The sequence below is a fragment of the Calliopsis andreniformis genome, chromosome 1 (assembly GCF_051401765.1).
Source record: "Calliopsis andreniformis isolate RMS-2024a chromosome 1, iyCalAndr_principal, whole genome shotgun sequence".
Lineage (NCBI taxonomy): Eukaryota > Metazoa > Arthropoda > Insecta > Hymenoptera > Andrenidae > Calliopsis > Calliopsis andreniformis.
In genome coordinates this window covers 1,987,740-2,005,144 of record NC_135062.1, presented here as the reverse complement: position 1 = coordinate 2,005,144, position 17,405 = coordinate 1,987,740, and the positions used below count along the sequence as shown (strand labels likewise).

General features: G+C 36.5%; 1 protein-coding gene across 1 annotated transcript in view; it reads right to left on the bottom strand.

Moving 5' to 3' along the window:
* The window catches only part of LOC143182001 (KICSTOR subunit 2), a 144,670-nt gene that overhangs the window by 113,950 nt on the left and 13,315 nt on the right, over positions 1–17,405 (bottom strand). Inside the window, exons 6-7 of the mRNA XM_076382746.1 lie at positions 8,777–8,970; positions 8,557–8,707 (exon numbers count right to left, since the gene is read on the bottom strand). Of these exons, the coding sequence (XP_076238861.1) occupies positions 8,557–8,707; positions 8,777–8,970 (345 nt within the window). The remainder of the gene's footprint in view (positions 1–8,556; positions 8,708–8,776; positions 8,971–17,405) is intronic.

Below are 17,405 nucleotides of genomic sequence, written 5' to 3'. Positions count from 1 at the left end.
TAAAAATATAGTATTAATCATATATGTCGACGACACATTAACAGCATCAGAAGATCTGCAAGAATTAATAAAGAACAGGTTAGGGAAAAAGAAATCCATTATTTTCTCGGCAGATGGCTGTAGTGATCGATATCTCGTAAAGTATCGGTCAAACAATTTCAAGTTTATGCACACTGTCAAGGTGACATTTCACATTAAAAAAATTCTTTTGCTGTTTTTTGTTTGTTCCATTCAGTTGTGAGTTACAGGGTGTTAACAATGGAAGTCAACAAAGAGAAAATTCGCTACATTTTACACTTTTTCTTTGATAAAGGCGAAAATGTAAGCCAGGCCGCTGAAATTGTGAATGGTGTTTATGGTGCCGATACTGTAACAGCTAATTACGTGCAATTTTGGTTTTGTCGATTCCGTTCAGCCATTTTTGATGTTAAAGATGCACCTCGCACAGGCAGGCCCGTCGTCGAAAATGTCGATAAAATCACAGAAATAATCGAAGTTGACCGACATGTTAGTAGTCGTAGCATCGCCTAGGAGCTAAAAATCGACCATAAAACAGTTTCAAACCATTTGCGCAAAGCTGGATTCAAAAAGAAGCTCGATGTTTGGGTGCCACACCAATTAACACCAAAAAACATTACGGATCGAATTTCCATCTGCGAAGCCTTGGCCAAACGGAATGAAATTGACCCATTTCTTAAACGGATGGTAACTGGGGATGAGAAATGGGTCACATACGACAATATTGTGCGAAAACGATCGTGGTCAAAGAGTGGTGAAGCAGCTCAAACGGTGACCAAACCAGGACTAACGGCCAGGAAGGTTCTACTGTGTATTTGGTGGGACTTGAAAGGAATCATTTATTATGAGTTGCTTCCGTATGGCCAAACACTAAATTCAGATCTCTACTGTCAACAACTGGACCGTTTGAAGCTAGCGATTGACCAGAAACGGCCAGAATTGGCCAACAGAAGAGGTGTTGTGTTCCGTCAGGACAACGCAAGGCCACACACGTCTGTAGTGACTCGCCAGAAATTCCGGGAGGTTGGTTGGGAAGTTTTAATGCATCCACCATATAGTCCGGACCTGGCACCAAGCGATTACCACCTTTTTCTCGCATTGCAAAACTTCCTGAGTGATAAGAAATTGATATCAAGAGAAGATTGTGAAAATCGATTACTAGAGTTTTTCGCCAATAAGGACCAAGACTTCTATGAGAGAGGCATTATGAAGCTACCTTTAAAATGGCAACAAATTATACAACAAAACAGTGCATATTTGACCCAAATCGGACAATCCGAAACATCTTAAATAAAGTTTTGAATTTCACGCAAAAATAATGGATTTCTTTTTCCCCAACCTAATATAAAACAGTTATTGGAAAGGAGATTTAAAATAAACGATTTGGGCAATGTAACGAACATCCTTGGCATGTCCATTCAAAGAGAAGGTGATACTGGTCAGATCAAGATATGTCAACGCAAATATATAGAAGAAACCTTGAAGAAATTCGGCATGGAAGATTGAAAACCAGCAACCACACCATTGATAGCGAACGAAGTGTTCAGTCAAGAAAATACGAACAGGGAAAACATGTCAAAGGTCCCATATAGGGAACTTATAGGAGCATTAATATATCTGTCAAATGCCAGCCGGCCGGATATAGCATTTGCCGCAAACGTCCTTAGCCAGTTCAGCGAAAACCCGACTACTTACCATTGGAAAGCTGGGAAGCACGTTTTACGTTATCTAAAAGGTACGATAAACTACGGAATAACTTATTCAGTTGTAGGTAAACCAATCGAGGTGTACGTTGACGCTGATTGGGCAGGAGACGAAAACCGAAGGAGAAGTCGCTCTGCTTACGTAAGCATGTTGGTGGGAGGTCCCATCAGCTGGGAATCCAGAAAGCAGAAGTCCGTCGCTTTGTCAACGATGGAGGCGGAATATGTTGCGCTCTCAGAAGCAACAAAGAAGGCAGTATATTTGAAAAGACTGTTAAAAAGTATGAACTTTAGTAATTTAGTGTACGATAAAGTTACCATATTTTGCGATAATCAAAGTGCAATTCAGTTGTGCAAAAACAGTATGTATCACCGCAGAAGTAAACACATTGAAATTCGCTTTCATTATTCTAGAGAGATGCAAGAACGCTGTGAAATAGATGTAAGATATATAAGTACAAACGAAATGATAGCAGATGTATTGACAAAGTCATTGCTAAAGAATAAGTTAGAAGTATGTGTCAATTTATTAAATTTAAGAAATTAAATTAAGCGTTACGTAAAGACTGAGCACGATATTTTGTATTAGAAGACATCTACTGCGTGAATCAATTGAACGGAGCACTTTGAAAGGGGGAGTGTCGGAGAATACGATTCAAAGTGCGCGGTCAAACATTGCGTGCAGGGGCCTTGCGGCCGGTCTTTTGTTTTTTTCCTAAGCGCTTCCGGTGTAGTTTCTCGTCCGAGTCGCATGACTCTCATAAAGTGTGTTTTATTTCTATATCCTTTTAACTGCAATACATTCTAGTTATATTTCAAATGAGTTCACTCATTACCGCCTAAACCTCCCACAACCTCAACACTACCTACATGAGACCAATAACCCTGACAAGAAGATTCCTCACAATAACATAATCAGATACCTTGGCGTTTTCTTAGACTTCAAATTAAATTATAATAAACATGTTGATATTCAAATTCAAAAAGCCACCAAGGCATTTACAATGCACAAAAGATTATTTTACTCAAAAGATCTAAACAGCGAAGTAAAAATACTATGCTACAAATCATTAATAAGACCTATTTTAACGTACGGCTGTCAAATATGATTCAACGTAAGTGCAGGAACCATGGAAAAAATTAGAATATTCGAGAGAAAGTGTATCAGAGCATGCCTAGGCAAATATAGATCAAGAGAAACAAATTTCGCTCATATGATTAGCAATTAAAAATTATATGAAGAAGCCAAAATAATACGTATCGACTTATTCATTTTAAAATTAATCCGCAAACACTGGAGCAGAATCCATGAAACCACGACCAACACCCTTATAAGGCACTCAGTTTACCCAAACCCATTATACTTTGAACACATCCGCCTCACTGGTTACACTCCCCCGGAATCCTTTGTTTATCTTGATAGTAAAGGACTAATACAAAATAACGAAAACATACCAATAATATATCACTTCAACCGCAAAACATTTGACAAAAAAATAATTTACAGTCCCAATATAAATACAAATGATACTAATTTAAAATTCAAATATAAGATATCATCTGTAGATATTAATGACACATACAGGAAGGATACAAAAAAATTCTGGTGGTTATAATAACCTAAATATACATAAAATTTAATAATAAGCTTTACTGATAAGTCTTTTATTATATTCTAGATTAAGTCTACACTAACTTATGCACTATATTATTAGGATACAGTGACCAAGTACAAAATAAATTAAACCAAAGCGTACCAAAAATAGTTAGTAGTCGTAAAATACAAAATAATGCGAGGCTGGAAACATCTCCTCCTCGATAGTATAGCGGTTAGTATCCCACCCAGAATACCAATTCAGCTTCAAACACAAACACTCTACAGTCCAAATGTCTTTTTTGTACTAGCGAGATCTTAACGCTAGACACAGCTCGTGGGGAGATCAAACAACCAAAGAGGTAACCAAATCATGAGATGGTTAAACAGAAACTCAGATTATAAAATTAAAAGTTTAAAGCCTGATAGTCCAACTTTTCCAAACTCAGACTCGTTTATAGATCTTAGCTTCATTGGTGACAGAATAACATTGGTTTTGAATAATCATCATAAAGGAAGTTCCGCCATGTCCCCCTACCATTTATATGCTACTCTCGCGCCTCACTAATGTGTTTTTCCGTCGTCACGTTCTCTTCTTGCGCAATGCGCGTATTGTTGTATCAATTACCTTTATATAGTTTTCCTTATAATATTTTCACGTTCATCACGTTCACTTTTATTCATATTTATTTAATACATATTGTGTGTATAACATATGTAATGCCTCTAAGCTCTTTATTCGCCCAACCTGCTACAGATAATTATATTATGGAAACACTAAACTCAAATAGTGATCACAAAGCTGTAGCATTCACAATACATGTAAGTAACCTAAATGGAAACTGGTTAGTGAGTAAACCACCAATATATAGCTTTCAATTTAAAAAGACTAACTGGGTTAATTTTATAGAAGAAGTAGAAAGAAAATATTCATTTGAAATTCCCGACAATCGGAATTTATCTAATTCTGAAATAGATTTCTAGCTCAGTGATAATTGTTTGGAAATTGAGATTTCCATTTTCCATAATGGAAAAAACAATTCCACGATATAAACCAGAGTATAGTACGAATAAATACATAAATAATAACATCAAAAAACTCAAGAAATATAAATCGTACCTTATAACATAGTTAAATAGAAACAGATCCAGCTATAATAGAGAAGAGCTGAAGGAAATAAAGGACTTAATAAAAGACATTAATTACCATATAGCCAAGGAATTCTCAATAGCCGTAAATAAATTCTGGGCGGACAAAGCAAAAGATATTGACTACAGAAAGGCAGATAAATATTTCCCTGAGATCAATAAACAGTTTAGAAGAAAAGAGATGGTAGCGATCAAGGAAATCACGGTCCCAAAGAAAAAAACAGTTCTGGTCAACAGATTAGTGAACATGGGACTAGACCATAAAATAATTAATGGAAATTATACATGTAATGGTCAAAAAGTAAAGCTAGACATGCTAGGTGCCCATTTTGAAGAGATTAACACGTCCAATGGACTTGATGATGGAACAAGGTTAAAGGAGATAGTTGACAAGAAAGTTAACATATTCAGAACAAAGAGAAATAATTTAACAACTATAACTCAGTTTTCGGATGAGAACTTAGCATCGAACCCATTTATAACAACAATAGGTAATGATGTTAATTATTTCGGTTCTTGGATAAAAATTCAATACATTTGTAAAAGTCTACCGAACAAAACGTCAGTTGGATTGGATGGAATTCCAGCGATCGTGTTAAAAAATTCACTTCCAATACTATCAAAGACTTTTGCAACTATTTTCAACAATACACAGAACAATTGCTATTTCCTAGTGGCATGAAAGGTTACAAAAATAATACCATTACTTAAGAAAGGTAAAGATAAAAACAAAATTGACAGTTACAGACCAATTAATTTAGCTCCAAACATAAGCACAATATTTGAAGCCCTGATTAAAAACGCCATTGATAGTGTGTGCCTTAAAAAGAAGATAGGACAACCAATTTGGATTCAGGTCCAGACATTCGACAATGCACGCGATTAAAAAACTTCTGACATGCATATACCGTCACTTAAACAATAATGACATCGTGGCAGCTTACCTATTGGATTTAGAAAAGGCATTTGACATCGTATGGCATAATGTGCTGATTTACAAATTAATTAAAAAAGAATTCCCACAGCAGCTAATCTATTTAGTAGATAATATAATAGAAGGATAATCTTTCAGAGTAGCAGATGGAGCTCTTTTCTCCAATAACATTTTTTGGGTAAAGGAAGGCTTACAACAAGGTAGAGTCTGTTCACCAATAATATTTAACATATACAATGATGGAATAAATATTGCTAACCTCAACTCAGGAAATAACACGTATCCTATAGCTTTTGCAGATGATGAAATAATTTATGTAGCAGGTAAAAACACTGCTGAAGTTAGAGATAAATTGCAAGAATTGTGTGAGAAAAGGAACAAGCATCATATGATCTGGAATTTAAAAATCAACTCCTCGAAATGCGAAAGTATAGTATTTAGGAAAATGTACAACTATTTAAGTAAAAGTATAAAAATAGGCTTGAAAGACTTTAAGATAGAAATAGCAAAACCAGGTACGAGTGAAAAGGTAGAGATTCCAAACAGAAAAGTAGTCAAATACCTAGGCTTAAATTTAGACTATCTTGCAAGAATGAATAGGCACATAGACATTCAATTAAAAAAGGCAGAGGTTGCTTTGCACATACACAGTAGGCTATTCAATAGCAAATATATGCCAATGAAAGCAAAGGTAATTTGTTATCAGTTACTAATAAGACTGACCTACGCACCAAATGCATGGTGGAACAGCTCGGCTTCAACCATTGAGAAATTATGTAAGTTTGAAAGAAAGTGTATCAGGAAATGTGTTAACGTGTGTAGATCTCCTAATTCAGAATTCAAATATCACTATAGCATTAGAACAATCCTTAACACCGCAGGTATTACGAGAATAGATAATTTTGTACTTAAATTAGTCAGATATTTCTTGGTGAGATGTAAAAGCTCGAGAAACGATATAATTAAAGGGTTTATGGACTTTGCAGGGCTGGATATTGATAAATGTTTATCAAGTGGTTACATACCAATAAATATATTCCCGTATCTAGATGAGATAGGACTTTTACAAGACAAATATGATGTACCTATTATTTTCCATGTAAAAAGAAACAGAGCAGACAAAAAAATTAAATACACATGGGATGACATTAAAAATGAGTCAGTTAGATACAAATATTGTAAAATGGTTCCAGATCATCTAAACATTATAATAAACGCAAAGTATATTTTTCTGTAGTGTGAAACGTAATGATTTATTTACACTTGCGCTCCTGACACTTATTAAAATAGTATTACAAGTAAAATATTTTTTTTCGAATGTACAAGAAAACCGGCGGACAATGCACAGTGGTCCAGAAGCCCGGTTTTTGTGGCCAACATTCAATTTTTCAAGGTTAATAGATTAACAAATTTTTTTTGTTATAAACTGATAACTCTTCAAAGCTCCTAAATGCAAAATGTTATTGATTTTAGGTAATTCTATAATCAGATACGGCGTTCTAAAAACAAAATCATAAACTTGAACATTCAATTAAACGTTTTAAATACCACTTATAGAATATCAGAAAACAAGTTGTAATTATGATTTTTTATATGTTAGTAGATGTACTTTAAGTTCTAAATAACATCATAAACATTTTCTAATCCATAAACAAATATTCCGAAGTTTATAACAATTTAAGCTTTGAAAGGGGTTTTAAAAAAATACTTAAAACTAATCTTAGGACTTATTTTATACGAAAGTTTACACAATTGTTAGAAAGAATATGCAACGTTTAGCTGCTACCTCTTGCTACCTTTAACTCTGTTTTAATTTTAATAAAGGCGTCCAAGGTATTTTTACGTTGCGTTTGGGACCTGAACTCGCCCAAACTGTTCGGCGCTATGTACCATAACTGTAATGTTTTCTTAAAGGGAATCTTATCTCTTGTTAGTATTATGTATCGTAGACACTTAAGATTCGAACAGATTTTCTCACTACGTCTTTCGCTTCATTAGATCAAGCTTTTCTGAAGTGACCAAAGCGAAATATCCAGTACAGTGCAGTGGATATAAATATTTTCTAGAGTGTTTCTGTTTTATTATTATTTTATTTTATAATTAGTTGTGTAATACTACTTATTTAGTGTATAGTAATATTTTAAACATTCTATATAAAAATTTCGAAAAGATTTTTAAGTATGTTTCATTTTTCGTAGTGTATTAGACAGTAGCGTTCATAAAAAGTTACTAACTTTAATTTTTTAGATTGCTTAGATAGATAAATGCTCGGAGATAATGTATATTAATGTCGGGTGAAGCCGCCTTGATCGCAAATAATAACGCACGTTCGCCCGTTGGAGTCGTTGAGGCTGCCAGCGACGACGCGCTCGCCTCGGCGGTACGACTCGACAGAGCGTCAACTTTCGACAATTTTAAAATGTTCATATTTTTAAAAGTTTGTCCATCAAGCAGAAGGATCAAACTATATTCTCCTTTTTTTCAGACTTTTAAAATCGCGCACCATCTTAAAAACCTGCATTTGTTTAAAAAAATTGCAAAAAAATAGTTAAAAAACAATTTTTTTTAACTGAAATAATTTTTTTTACAAACTTCAATGTTTTCTCTATGAGCACCGTAAAGCTCATCTCCATCGGCTTACTAGTACAACAGCTATAATTTATTTAAAAAAAGGTAGCATTTAATTTCAAACAACTGTAAAATCGACAATTTTCAAAATTTTGAAAAATCCTTTGGGGTATGTTTAAATATCGTTAAAGACTACAACATATTCAAATTTGAGCAATCTACAAAAACTTACTCCAAAACGTGCCCGATTTCACGTGGAATGACCCATCAGACAATATATTCGTAAGCGATTGATTGTTCAATAATTGAACTGTTAACTAATAAATAAATTGCGATAAACGTCGAAATTCTAGATAAAAATTGATTTTTAGACTTATTGCCACGCTTTTCGGCTTTTTCACCACTATGCGTCGTGGCGATAAGTTGAAGCAAAGCGGTAGGAATTTAGTGTAAGGTTATTATAGCTCTAAGATCCAATTTCGAATATAGTGATTAAGGCAACTTAGCGCAATTCATTCTATACTACTGTACTACAGTGAATCACTATGTCTCCAAATCCTTAAACCTAGATATATTTTATGTAAACTTACACTTGGACAGCTGAGAACAACAGGTAAATGTTCAATAGTGCTTGACCTTCTGTTAGGATGTCTGTACCCTGGCCCTGAATCTTCTACTCCTCTAACATCAAATATTATCAAAACTGCTGATACATCATGTTTACGTTGAAAACTCTGTATTCTGAAATAATAACATGCATTAGCAATAATCAATGATTCTACATTAAAATGATGCATACGAAAGCCTTACTTATGATAATAATCCACATTTTGTTTGCTCATGATGCTTCTCATTTCTCCTGGACTAGTTTGCTGGCTTAAAGTAGCATGAAAATATAAAGAGCATTTAGCTAATATGCTACTGCGTAGTTTTACTAACCACTGGTACAATGCTGGCTGCTGATTTGCTTTTAGAAAAGTTGCACTGAAGCCTAGTTTCCAAGTCTAAAAATTAAAATTGCGTAAGTTTTTATGTGAAATAAAATCGGAATATTTGCGTGCAATGATGTATTAATAACATAATACAATGTACTTGATTTATCTTCAACTTAACCTATGATTTTAATTTAAATCTGTACCATCAACGTAATGCACAAAAAGACAAAGCAATTCTTTATTCAGAGAAGTATTACTTAGAGATGAAATTGCATAAATTACAACAAAAGTGACGTCAAGAGTTTACTTTACTTTACTTTAATCGTTACTTTATTTTGCAAGATTTGCAAACAGTAGACTTGCTTACAACTCTGTAACATCCTCCTTGATACTATACAGGGTATTCGGCGACAGGTAGAACAAATTTTAAGATGTGATTCTAAAGGTAAAAATAAGACGAAAATCAACAATGATGATTTGGTATTTAGGACTTCGTTAATTATTTATAAGCAATTAAAAATTTGGAAAAATCCGCCTGTAATCAGACAAACTGACTTACAATATTGATCGCATCGGGTGCGCGGCAAATGACAGCTGATCAAATCACAGTAGTGATCATTGCCATTGAAACAACGAATGATTTACCTCATAGAGAGGTAATAAAATTCGACGATACTTGTTAGACGATTTTGCGACACGCTTTGTAGAAGATCGAAACATTCCCTGAGATTTTGGAAAAGAAAGAATTAATTTGTTCGTCTTCCCATTTATTTTCTGTCCAATCCACACGTACTAGAGGTGTAGTAGAAAACTACAGGAAATTTACGCGAATACTTCCGAAGAATCATACACGGTTTGGAGTGTTGAATACGTGAATAACCAAACCACATTCCCTAATTATTTTTTATAATTACAAATATTCGAATATTTGAGAAACAATTTGTGAGTGCTAGTAATTGGTGAAATTATGTATTTGTGTACAACTGTTAAGAATATGAGTGTCACAAATATGGAATTAACGTGTTGTCGTGATGTGTGATTCTTCCGAAATATTCGTGTAAACTTCTTATAATTCTCTTCTACCCTTCTAGCACATGTGAATTAGACAAAAAATGAATGGTAAGATAAACACATTAATCCTTTCCCTTCCAAAATCTCATAGGGAGTGTTTCGATTTGCCTTACGGATTGTTGGGAGTAGGCAGGTTTATTGTTATTCAACAATACCCTTCGATTTTCTAGAAAGCACGTCGCAGAATTATCTAGCTGAGACAAACATCGTCGAATTTTGCTGCCTCCCTATGAGGTAAGTCATTCGCTATTTCAATGGCAATGATCACTATTGCGATTCGATCAGCTGTCATTTACTGCGCACCCGATACGATCGGTATTGTAAGACAGTTTGTCTGATTACAGGCGCAGTTTACCAAATTTTTAATTGTTTATAAATAATTAACGAAGCCCTAAACACCAAATCATCGTTCTTGATTTTCGTCTTATGTTTACCTCTAGAATCGCATCTTAAAATGTTCCCACCTGTAACCAAATACTCTGTATACGACTGGCAAGTTGGTAGATGCAACAAATGCTTGTTTAATTGATCATAGCGAAATAAGTCACCCTACTCGGCCACAAGCATAGAGTCGGACTACATGAACTTTCGCTATTTAGTCGAATTAGTCACATCTATCTATGCTTGTACAGACGACAAAGGTAGTGCTAGGTGCCGTTTCATCTGCTAATTTACCAACCATACGAGGTACCTAACCAACTTGTAACTTAAATATATAGAACTCGACTTCTTCATTTATTCGCACGCCCCATCAACGAGACACCGTACACTCATTCTCATTGAATCTGTTAAAACTATATATATTGGGGATATAGGCAATTTCGAATAAGCTTGTACCTACTCTGCTACAGAAACAGTTAAGTAGACTTTCGAGCAGGCACCACCAGTATCGAAATTCGCGGTTAGGTAGGGTCACTTAGTTGACGTATAAACTGACATATCGGCGTTCTATATCAAATTAGGCGTTAATTGTGTAGTTCAACTCTCGTAAGTTGGTCCTGTTGGTCCTGTATTATCTCAGTTACGACTGACCGAGCATAAATTTTCTGGTTCTCCTACTTTTTGCCGCTAGATGGCTTCAGCTACGGTGCTATCATCAGAAGACGCGGTAGTCTCGTGCCTAGTAGTTGGCAGGCTAATACTTAGCGCGAGACGTTATCATATCTCCTGATAAAAAATAGTTTTCTTTATCCCTTTATCTTTTTACTTTTGCACATTCTTATTTCTTTACTTATGTGCTGTACTACTCTTTCATTTATTTGGACATTTATTTATTTATTTCGTGATCTGACAGATTAGTGATGCGAGCTCTTAACACATTAAACGCTAAGCCTACTTTGTTTGGCGTTCCGGTCCCTAAGGTTCGAAGCAGCGTAAAGGAAAAGTCGAAAGCCGGTTCCAGGGATTGGCATGACATTTAACGTGTTAACCTCCACAGAAGCACCAACTACCCTTGTATCGCTGGATAATAGTCGCTGCCTATTAGAGGAGCGGTTTTATCATCAGTGGACGGCTATATCAGCTGCCTTCAAGGTATTCGTGTTAACATCACGATTGTCAGAAAACAAATCTATTCTCTGCTGCTTGTGCAGCTCTTTTTATACTAAAAATTCTAAAAATACGCCTGAGCAGTGTTTCACAATTTAGGTTATCTTATTCTATTTTCAGCATTGTTGACATACATTATTACGATTTGATTTAATTTTTATAATGATTTATATTAGGAACGTAGTAAAATATAATATTAATATAATTTATGCCAATACTTGGTTTAATAACAATTTCTAACATTTAGTATTTCTTTTTTGGCGAAGTAGAAAAAAAGATAGCCTGTATTAGAAGAGGGGATAGAAAATGGGGTTAGAATAGAATAGAAGTGGCAGATGAGGACAGAAAAGGACAGGAAGAGAAGCGAATTAGTAATAGAAGAAAGAAAGTATAGAAAGGAACAGGTAAATAGAAAGATAGAAAAGAACAGAAAGAATAAATTAAAGATCGAGATTGTCGGACGTTACAGTACTTTGTTCAAATCAATTGAACTCGTGTTTTAGGTAGTTTCCTAATTAACGAGATGTAACGTTTGTCTGTATAAACAGGACAATTATTTTTTATTACAGGACTTTCTTCGAATCAAATGTCCTTGGAGATATTTTTTGTAGGTTTAATGTTTTTTAGACTTCTTTGGGAGTAGGGTATCAATTTTCTTCACTGTTAGACAAAACTCCCAATTCTATTGACATTAAAAAATGTATGCAAAATGGATTTAAAAAACGTGAACTATACTCGTTTAATATTGGAGCCATATATTTTAATAAGCTTTTTACTCGAATCAAAGTAGTTAATATAAGTTCTTTGAAAGTATTAGAAAGCTTATTAACTATACACCAGCTGGAATCATTCCATGTATGATTCCAGGTATAATTAAATACATCCCAGCTCCATTTGGAAAGGAATGAAGAAAGATGAAAATCGTTTTAAATTTTGGTACAAATTATCACATCCAGATGAAAATATATGAGTGACTGAAACCGATTTGTAGATAGTTAGTGAGCTAGTAGAGTTTGATGATAGAATTGTTTCTAAAACTGTAAATATGAATAATAAAAGTGTACCGCAAACATAATTTCGAAAATATCAGTACGACTGTCAAAAATTATCTTAATCATTTGCGAAATCAGTGTGTGTTTAAAAAGCGGTGATAATTCAAGCCTTTGTTTCATCCACGAAAACCGCTGTCTGTTAGCATACGTGACCGGCCTAAGGTCGCCTTCGTTAGGAGATTCAGTTGCACCAAAAACAGATATGATACATTCGAATTATGACTCATTTTTCAGCTATTACAGTTGACGTTCGAACAGGTGAGAGATTTCAATCAGCTGTTCGAATCTCACGCCCGATGTCGAGTAAGGATATCGGAGCCCGAAAGAGAGAGAGAGAGAGAGTGAAATCGTAACATCGAACGCGCACGGCTGTTAACCATTTTGGGCCATCGAATTTGTATAGGCAAGGCCTTCGGACATGAGGTAGTTGCAGCTGTGTGCAAAACATGAGTCACCACGTTTTCGGAAAATTTAGTTTTTAGGTCTGGAAAGTCTCTGGTTTACGACATGTTATCCTCGACAAGACAACGACTGCGGGCCAGAGGGTCATTCCATCGTTGACTGTCTTGAGTCGCACACCGAACTGTTCGATTTTGCTACCCTCAACAAGAAGGCAAGTTTATGGGAAGTAATTGCTACCTTCATGATTCTATTTGAAACTATATGTAAATAGTGTAAATAAATATTAGCGTTAGGCAAATGGTGTATAGTTATTATCCTCCACGTATACCACTTCATTAGAAATAGACAGACCATGATAAGCGAGCGCCGCGTAGCGGATTTTCGGGTGCTCCGCGCTTTCGCGGAGAGTCTCGAGCTCATCTGTTGGAGTCAGTCTTGCACCGATTGCTCGATAGGTAGCAAGGGTTTTAGCGAACATAGAAAAACCTAACAAGTTTAAGTAGTTTGGTTACCAGACTCTTGAATTCGAAACGCATTCTACGCTGAGTGTTTGTCTACTGTGACTCATGTAATTACTCTAATCGGTTATCACGTAGGATACGTACGATAGAGTATCGAGTGCGCAGTTCCAAACCATTGTAGGCGATTAACTGTATTCTTGGAATCGGTGGTTACCCTGATTCCCTGAGTTTCCTATTCGTCAGTAGAGCAACCAAAGATCACTATTTGGTTGAGCCCTGATAATTGGTAATACAACAGAGAGGGTTAACGTAAGTGCGGCACCTCTGCGTTACCCGCGATCTCCCACCCGTTTAGTAGCAGCCTACGTGTGACGAATAGATGCACACGTTGTGGTGAACGGTGAGTGGTAGAACCTCTGGCCATTATCAGCCACCAAGGCTAGCAGCAGCTAGTTATAGTGAGTCTCACGCTCACGAATCTCAGCGAAAGCCGAGATTCGTACGAGGCAAACCTTCTTGAAAGGTAGGTTAAACAGAGAAAAGGAAGATCCCTCCTCTCTGTACGCTCGCCGACCGACGATTTCTTCAGTGTAATACAGTCCACTGCACTATCTTAGTGTTACGGCAAAGTACTGCTCTCCCCTCTACATAGGCTCGTCGTCGAGGCCTGGTGTCGGGAGCTCACATTTCAGCTCGAAATATTCGATAGCTAACTGTTTCGGCTTCACCAATCCTTCCTTGTTCTAGACGCCAGCATCGCTGATCGGCTCACAAGGGAAGTTCGGTGAATGTTAATCGCCGATTTTAATGAAACTTTGTACAATTATTCTTCAGGATTATGTTTCGGGAAACAAGATATCGAAATTTATAGGTGTCACATATGCGGAGAAATTGCAATTCTCCGAGAAGAACCAGAGAACCAGAAGCGGTTCAGGACCAAGCCCCGGACTGCCCCCTCTTCCCCCTCTTTTTGGGATTTATTTTAAAATAAAAGGTATGTCCTTCTAAAAACAGACGAAAATAAAATTGAACGCGTACACTTTCTTTGAGACATCTGATCTGTACCTCATCCGGACCCCGTTAGATCCCTGTGTGAATTTATATTTTTTTAGCTACATACTGCACACCCATTTTTCTTTTATAATTACAGTTGCTTCTTACAAATTAAAATAATATCCCGATTTACATGTTTAGATTGCAGGTCTTCGATTTTCAAGCATTTAAGCGACCAATTTCATTTTTCGGTCTTGATACGCTGCATCATTCGTCAATTTGTACGTAAATTAAAAAGTCTCAAATGTCATGGAAACGAGATACACAGTTTAGGGAAATTTATCAATTTCCTTGTTTGTAGTGTGACGCTGTGCGTAGCGCTGTCACGGATTTGCAAAATAACGAACTTGGGAAGAACTGAAAGATCCTCTTGTGAACCCACGTGCCGGGAGTCGCCGCCTGGGAGATATTCCGAATATCATAAGGCTTCGTCCAAACTGCCGAGCCGAACACGCGAATGGAATTGAGAACACCCTGCGAGGACAGATAGAACCTAGTCCATTTATCTGTTTCTCAAGAATATTCTCAATCACATGTGCATGCTCGGTTCAACAATCTGGACAACACCTAATGCGCCACTAATTTCGGGTATCTCAGTACCGAGGACATTATATGAACGTACAAAAGGAGTGAGCGATCCTGAAGCCATCACTGTCCCCTGGTCGCGCAGTTGTTGGATCCAGTCAACATATCAATATGGTAAGAGCGTTGGAGCCCTCAACTTGTGGTGACGCATTCGAAGGTATTAAGAGAGGAACTTTTGGGCGAGTTGACAACGTCGAGTTAACTTGCAGGCTCTCGAACAGGCTATACCATAAAACGCGTACGGCAATCTGTTTTTCTTCTAACACCGCGTCACACTCCCTTACAGAAAATCCGAGGTCCCAATATTTGAGTACCTAGAATGAAGGAACAGAACGCTACGAAGTGTCCTCACGAGACGACGTACACAGTGCTACGCTCGTCACAGCATTGTGCAAAATAAAGTTATTTTGCGCCTTAGTACGAGTTAATTATTCCCAAGTATATCACCTCAGACTTGACGCATGCGCGGTGGGCCAAGGAAGCCAAAGAAACTTGCTGTTCAAACCAAGGATCGGACCCGCGGTGCTGCCTTTCTAAAGGGACTGTGGAAAAAGGTGAAGGTGGAGAAAAGTTCAGAGGCCGTCGTCCATGATTCGAGGAAAAAGACGAATCGGAACCGAAGAGATTATATCAATATACGCGCCTGGGCAATAGCGAATACACTAAGGGGCTATCGTGTTCGCATAGGAGAGGGACAAACCAGAAGGGGGTTCGCTCGCGCGCGTCAGTCAAGCGGTCGTCGCGCAGGTGCCGACACTATAAAGAGAAAAGCGAATATAAGTGCTATATGTTCATTAGTCAACTTCTTAGGGTGAGTTACAGCCTATTATTCTGGTCTCAATATTTTCCGAGCACGGAGTGCCGGGTGTGATACTCCGAGGTTCTTCCAGAGTCAAGTTAACGAATAAACACCAAATTACTGAACAAATACCATGACAAGTCAATCGCGCGCGTGCTGCATAACACAGACACATTCCTGTACGAACGATTACGTATTGTAATTTTTGAACAGCCGCAACTATGCCGACCATTAGCTTGAAGATCTGTTCTGCCGCGTGCGGCTAGTATCTTGTAATAAACGTCTGTAAAACAGAGATTGAAAAGATTCCGAAAATAGCTGTTTCAAACTGTTACAAAAAATGTTATAACTGTTATTGGAATAACTGGTTCTGGTGTAATAATATTACACCGGTTTCGGTTGCGATTCTAATATTGGTTCTCATATCGGCTCTATTTCGGTTCCATTTCGGTTCCATTTCGGTTCTATATTGGTTACGGTGTTAGTATCGGTTCTAATATCGTCTCTATTTCGGTTAATGAATTCATCACAATACATTTTATAGTGAAAACAATTAGATGTGCAGCTCGTACTTTCCAGTTAGCTGCTTCAAATTTCTTAAACAAACATCAAGTATCTAGAATTATTGGAAAAGCTAAGGAAGTGGTTAAAAAACTACGTACACCTTTATTAAAATCCACCTTCTTGGCAGCACATACAAAATATGCAATACTAAATCCTATACTATCCTGTTTTTGTGATTTCGTTAAAAAAAATTTTGAGGATACAATTGCAGAATATACAATATTAATTCGTAAAGTCTGAAAAAGGTAATACTATAATAATATAAAATAAAATAATAATAATACTTATTATTATAATAATATTTATTATTTATTTATTATTATAATAATAATATTTATTATTATTATTTTATAAATAATAATATTTATTATTATTATTTTATAAATAATAATATTTATTATTATTATTATTATAAATAATAATATTTATTATTATTATTCTAGTTTACATCACTCACTCACTCACTCACACGCACGCACGCACGCATTCTTACAATCTGTCAGTGAACACCACTACGAATATCCCATGTTAGTGAAAATTAGTAGGTATCATTTTTAATGTTTCGACGATCTTTACGATTTTACGGCTGCAGGGCACTGCATGATGCATAACTCCAGCGCGGGAATTGGTGAAAATCAGCGCCAGCAAGGTCAGGAATTGGAGCAGATGAGCAGATGAGCAGATTGGAGGATTGGAGCAGATGAGCAGATTGGAGGATTGGAGCAGATGAGCAGATTGGAGGATTGGAGCAGATGAGCAGATTGGAGGATTGGAGCAGATGAGCAGATTGGAGGATTGGAGCAGATGAGCAGATTGGAGGATTGGAGCAGATGAGCAGATTGGAGGATTGGAGCAGATGAGCAGATTGGAGGATTGGAGCAGATGAGCAGATTGGAGGATTGGAGCAGATGAGCAGATTGGAGGATTGGAGCAGATGAGCAGATTGGAGGATTGGAGCAGATGAGCAGA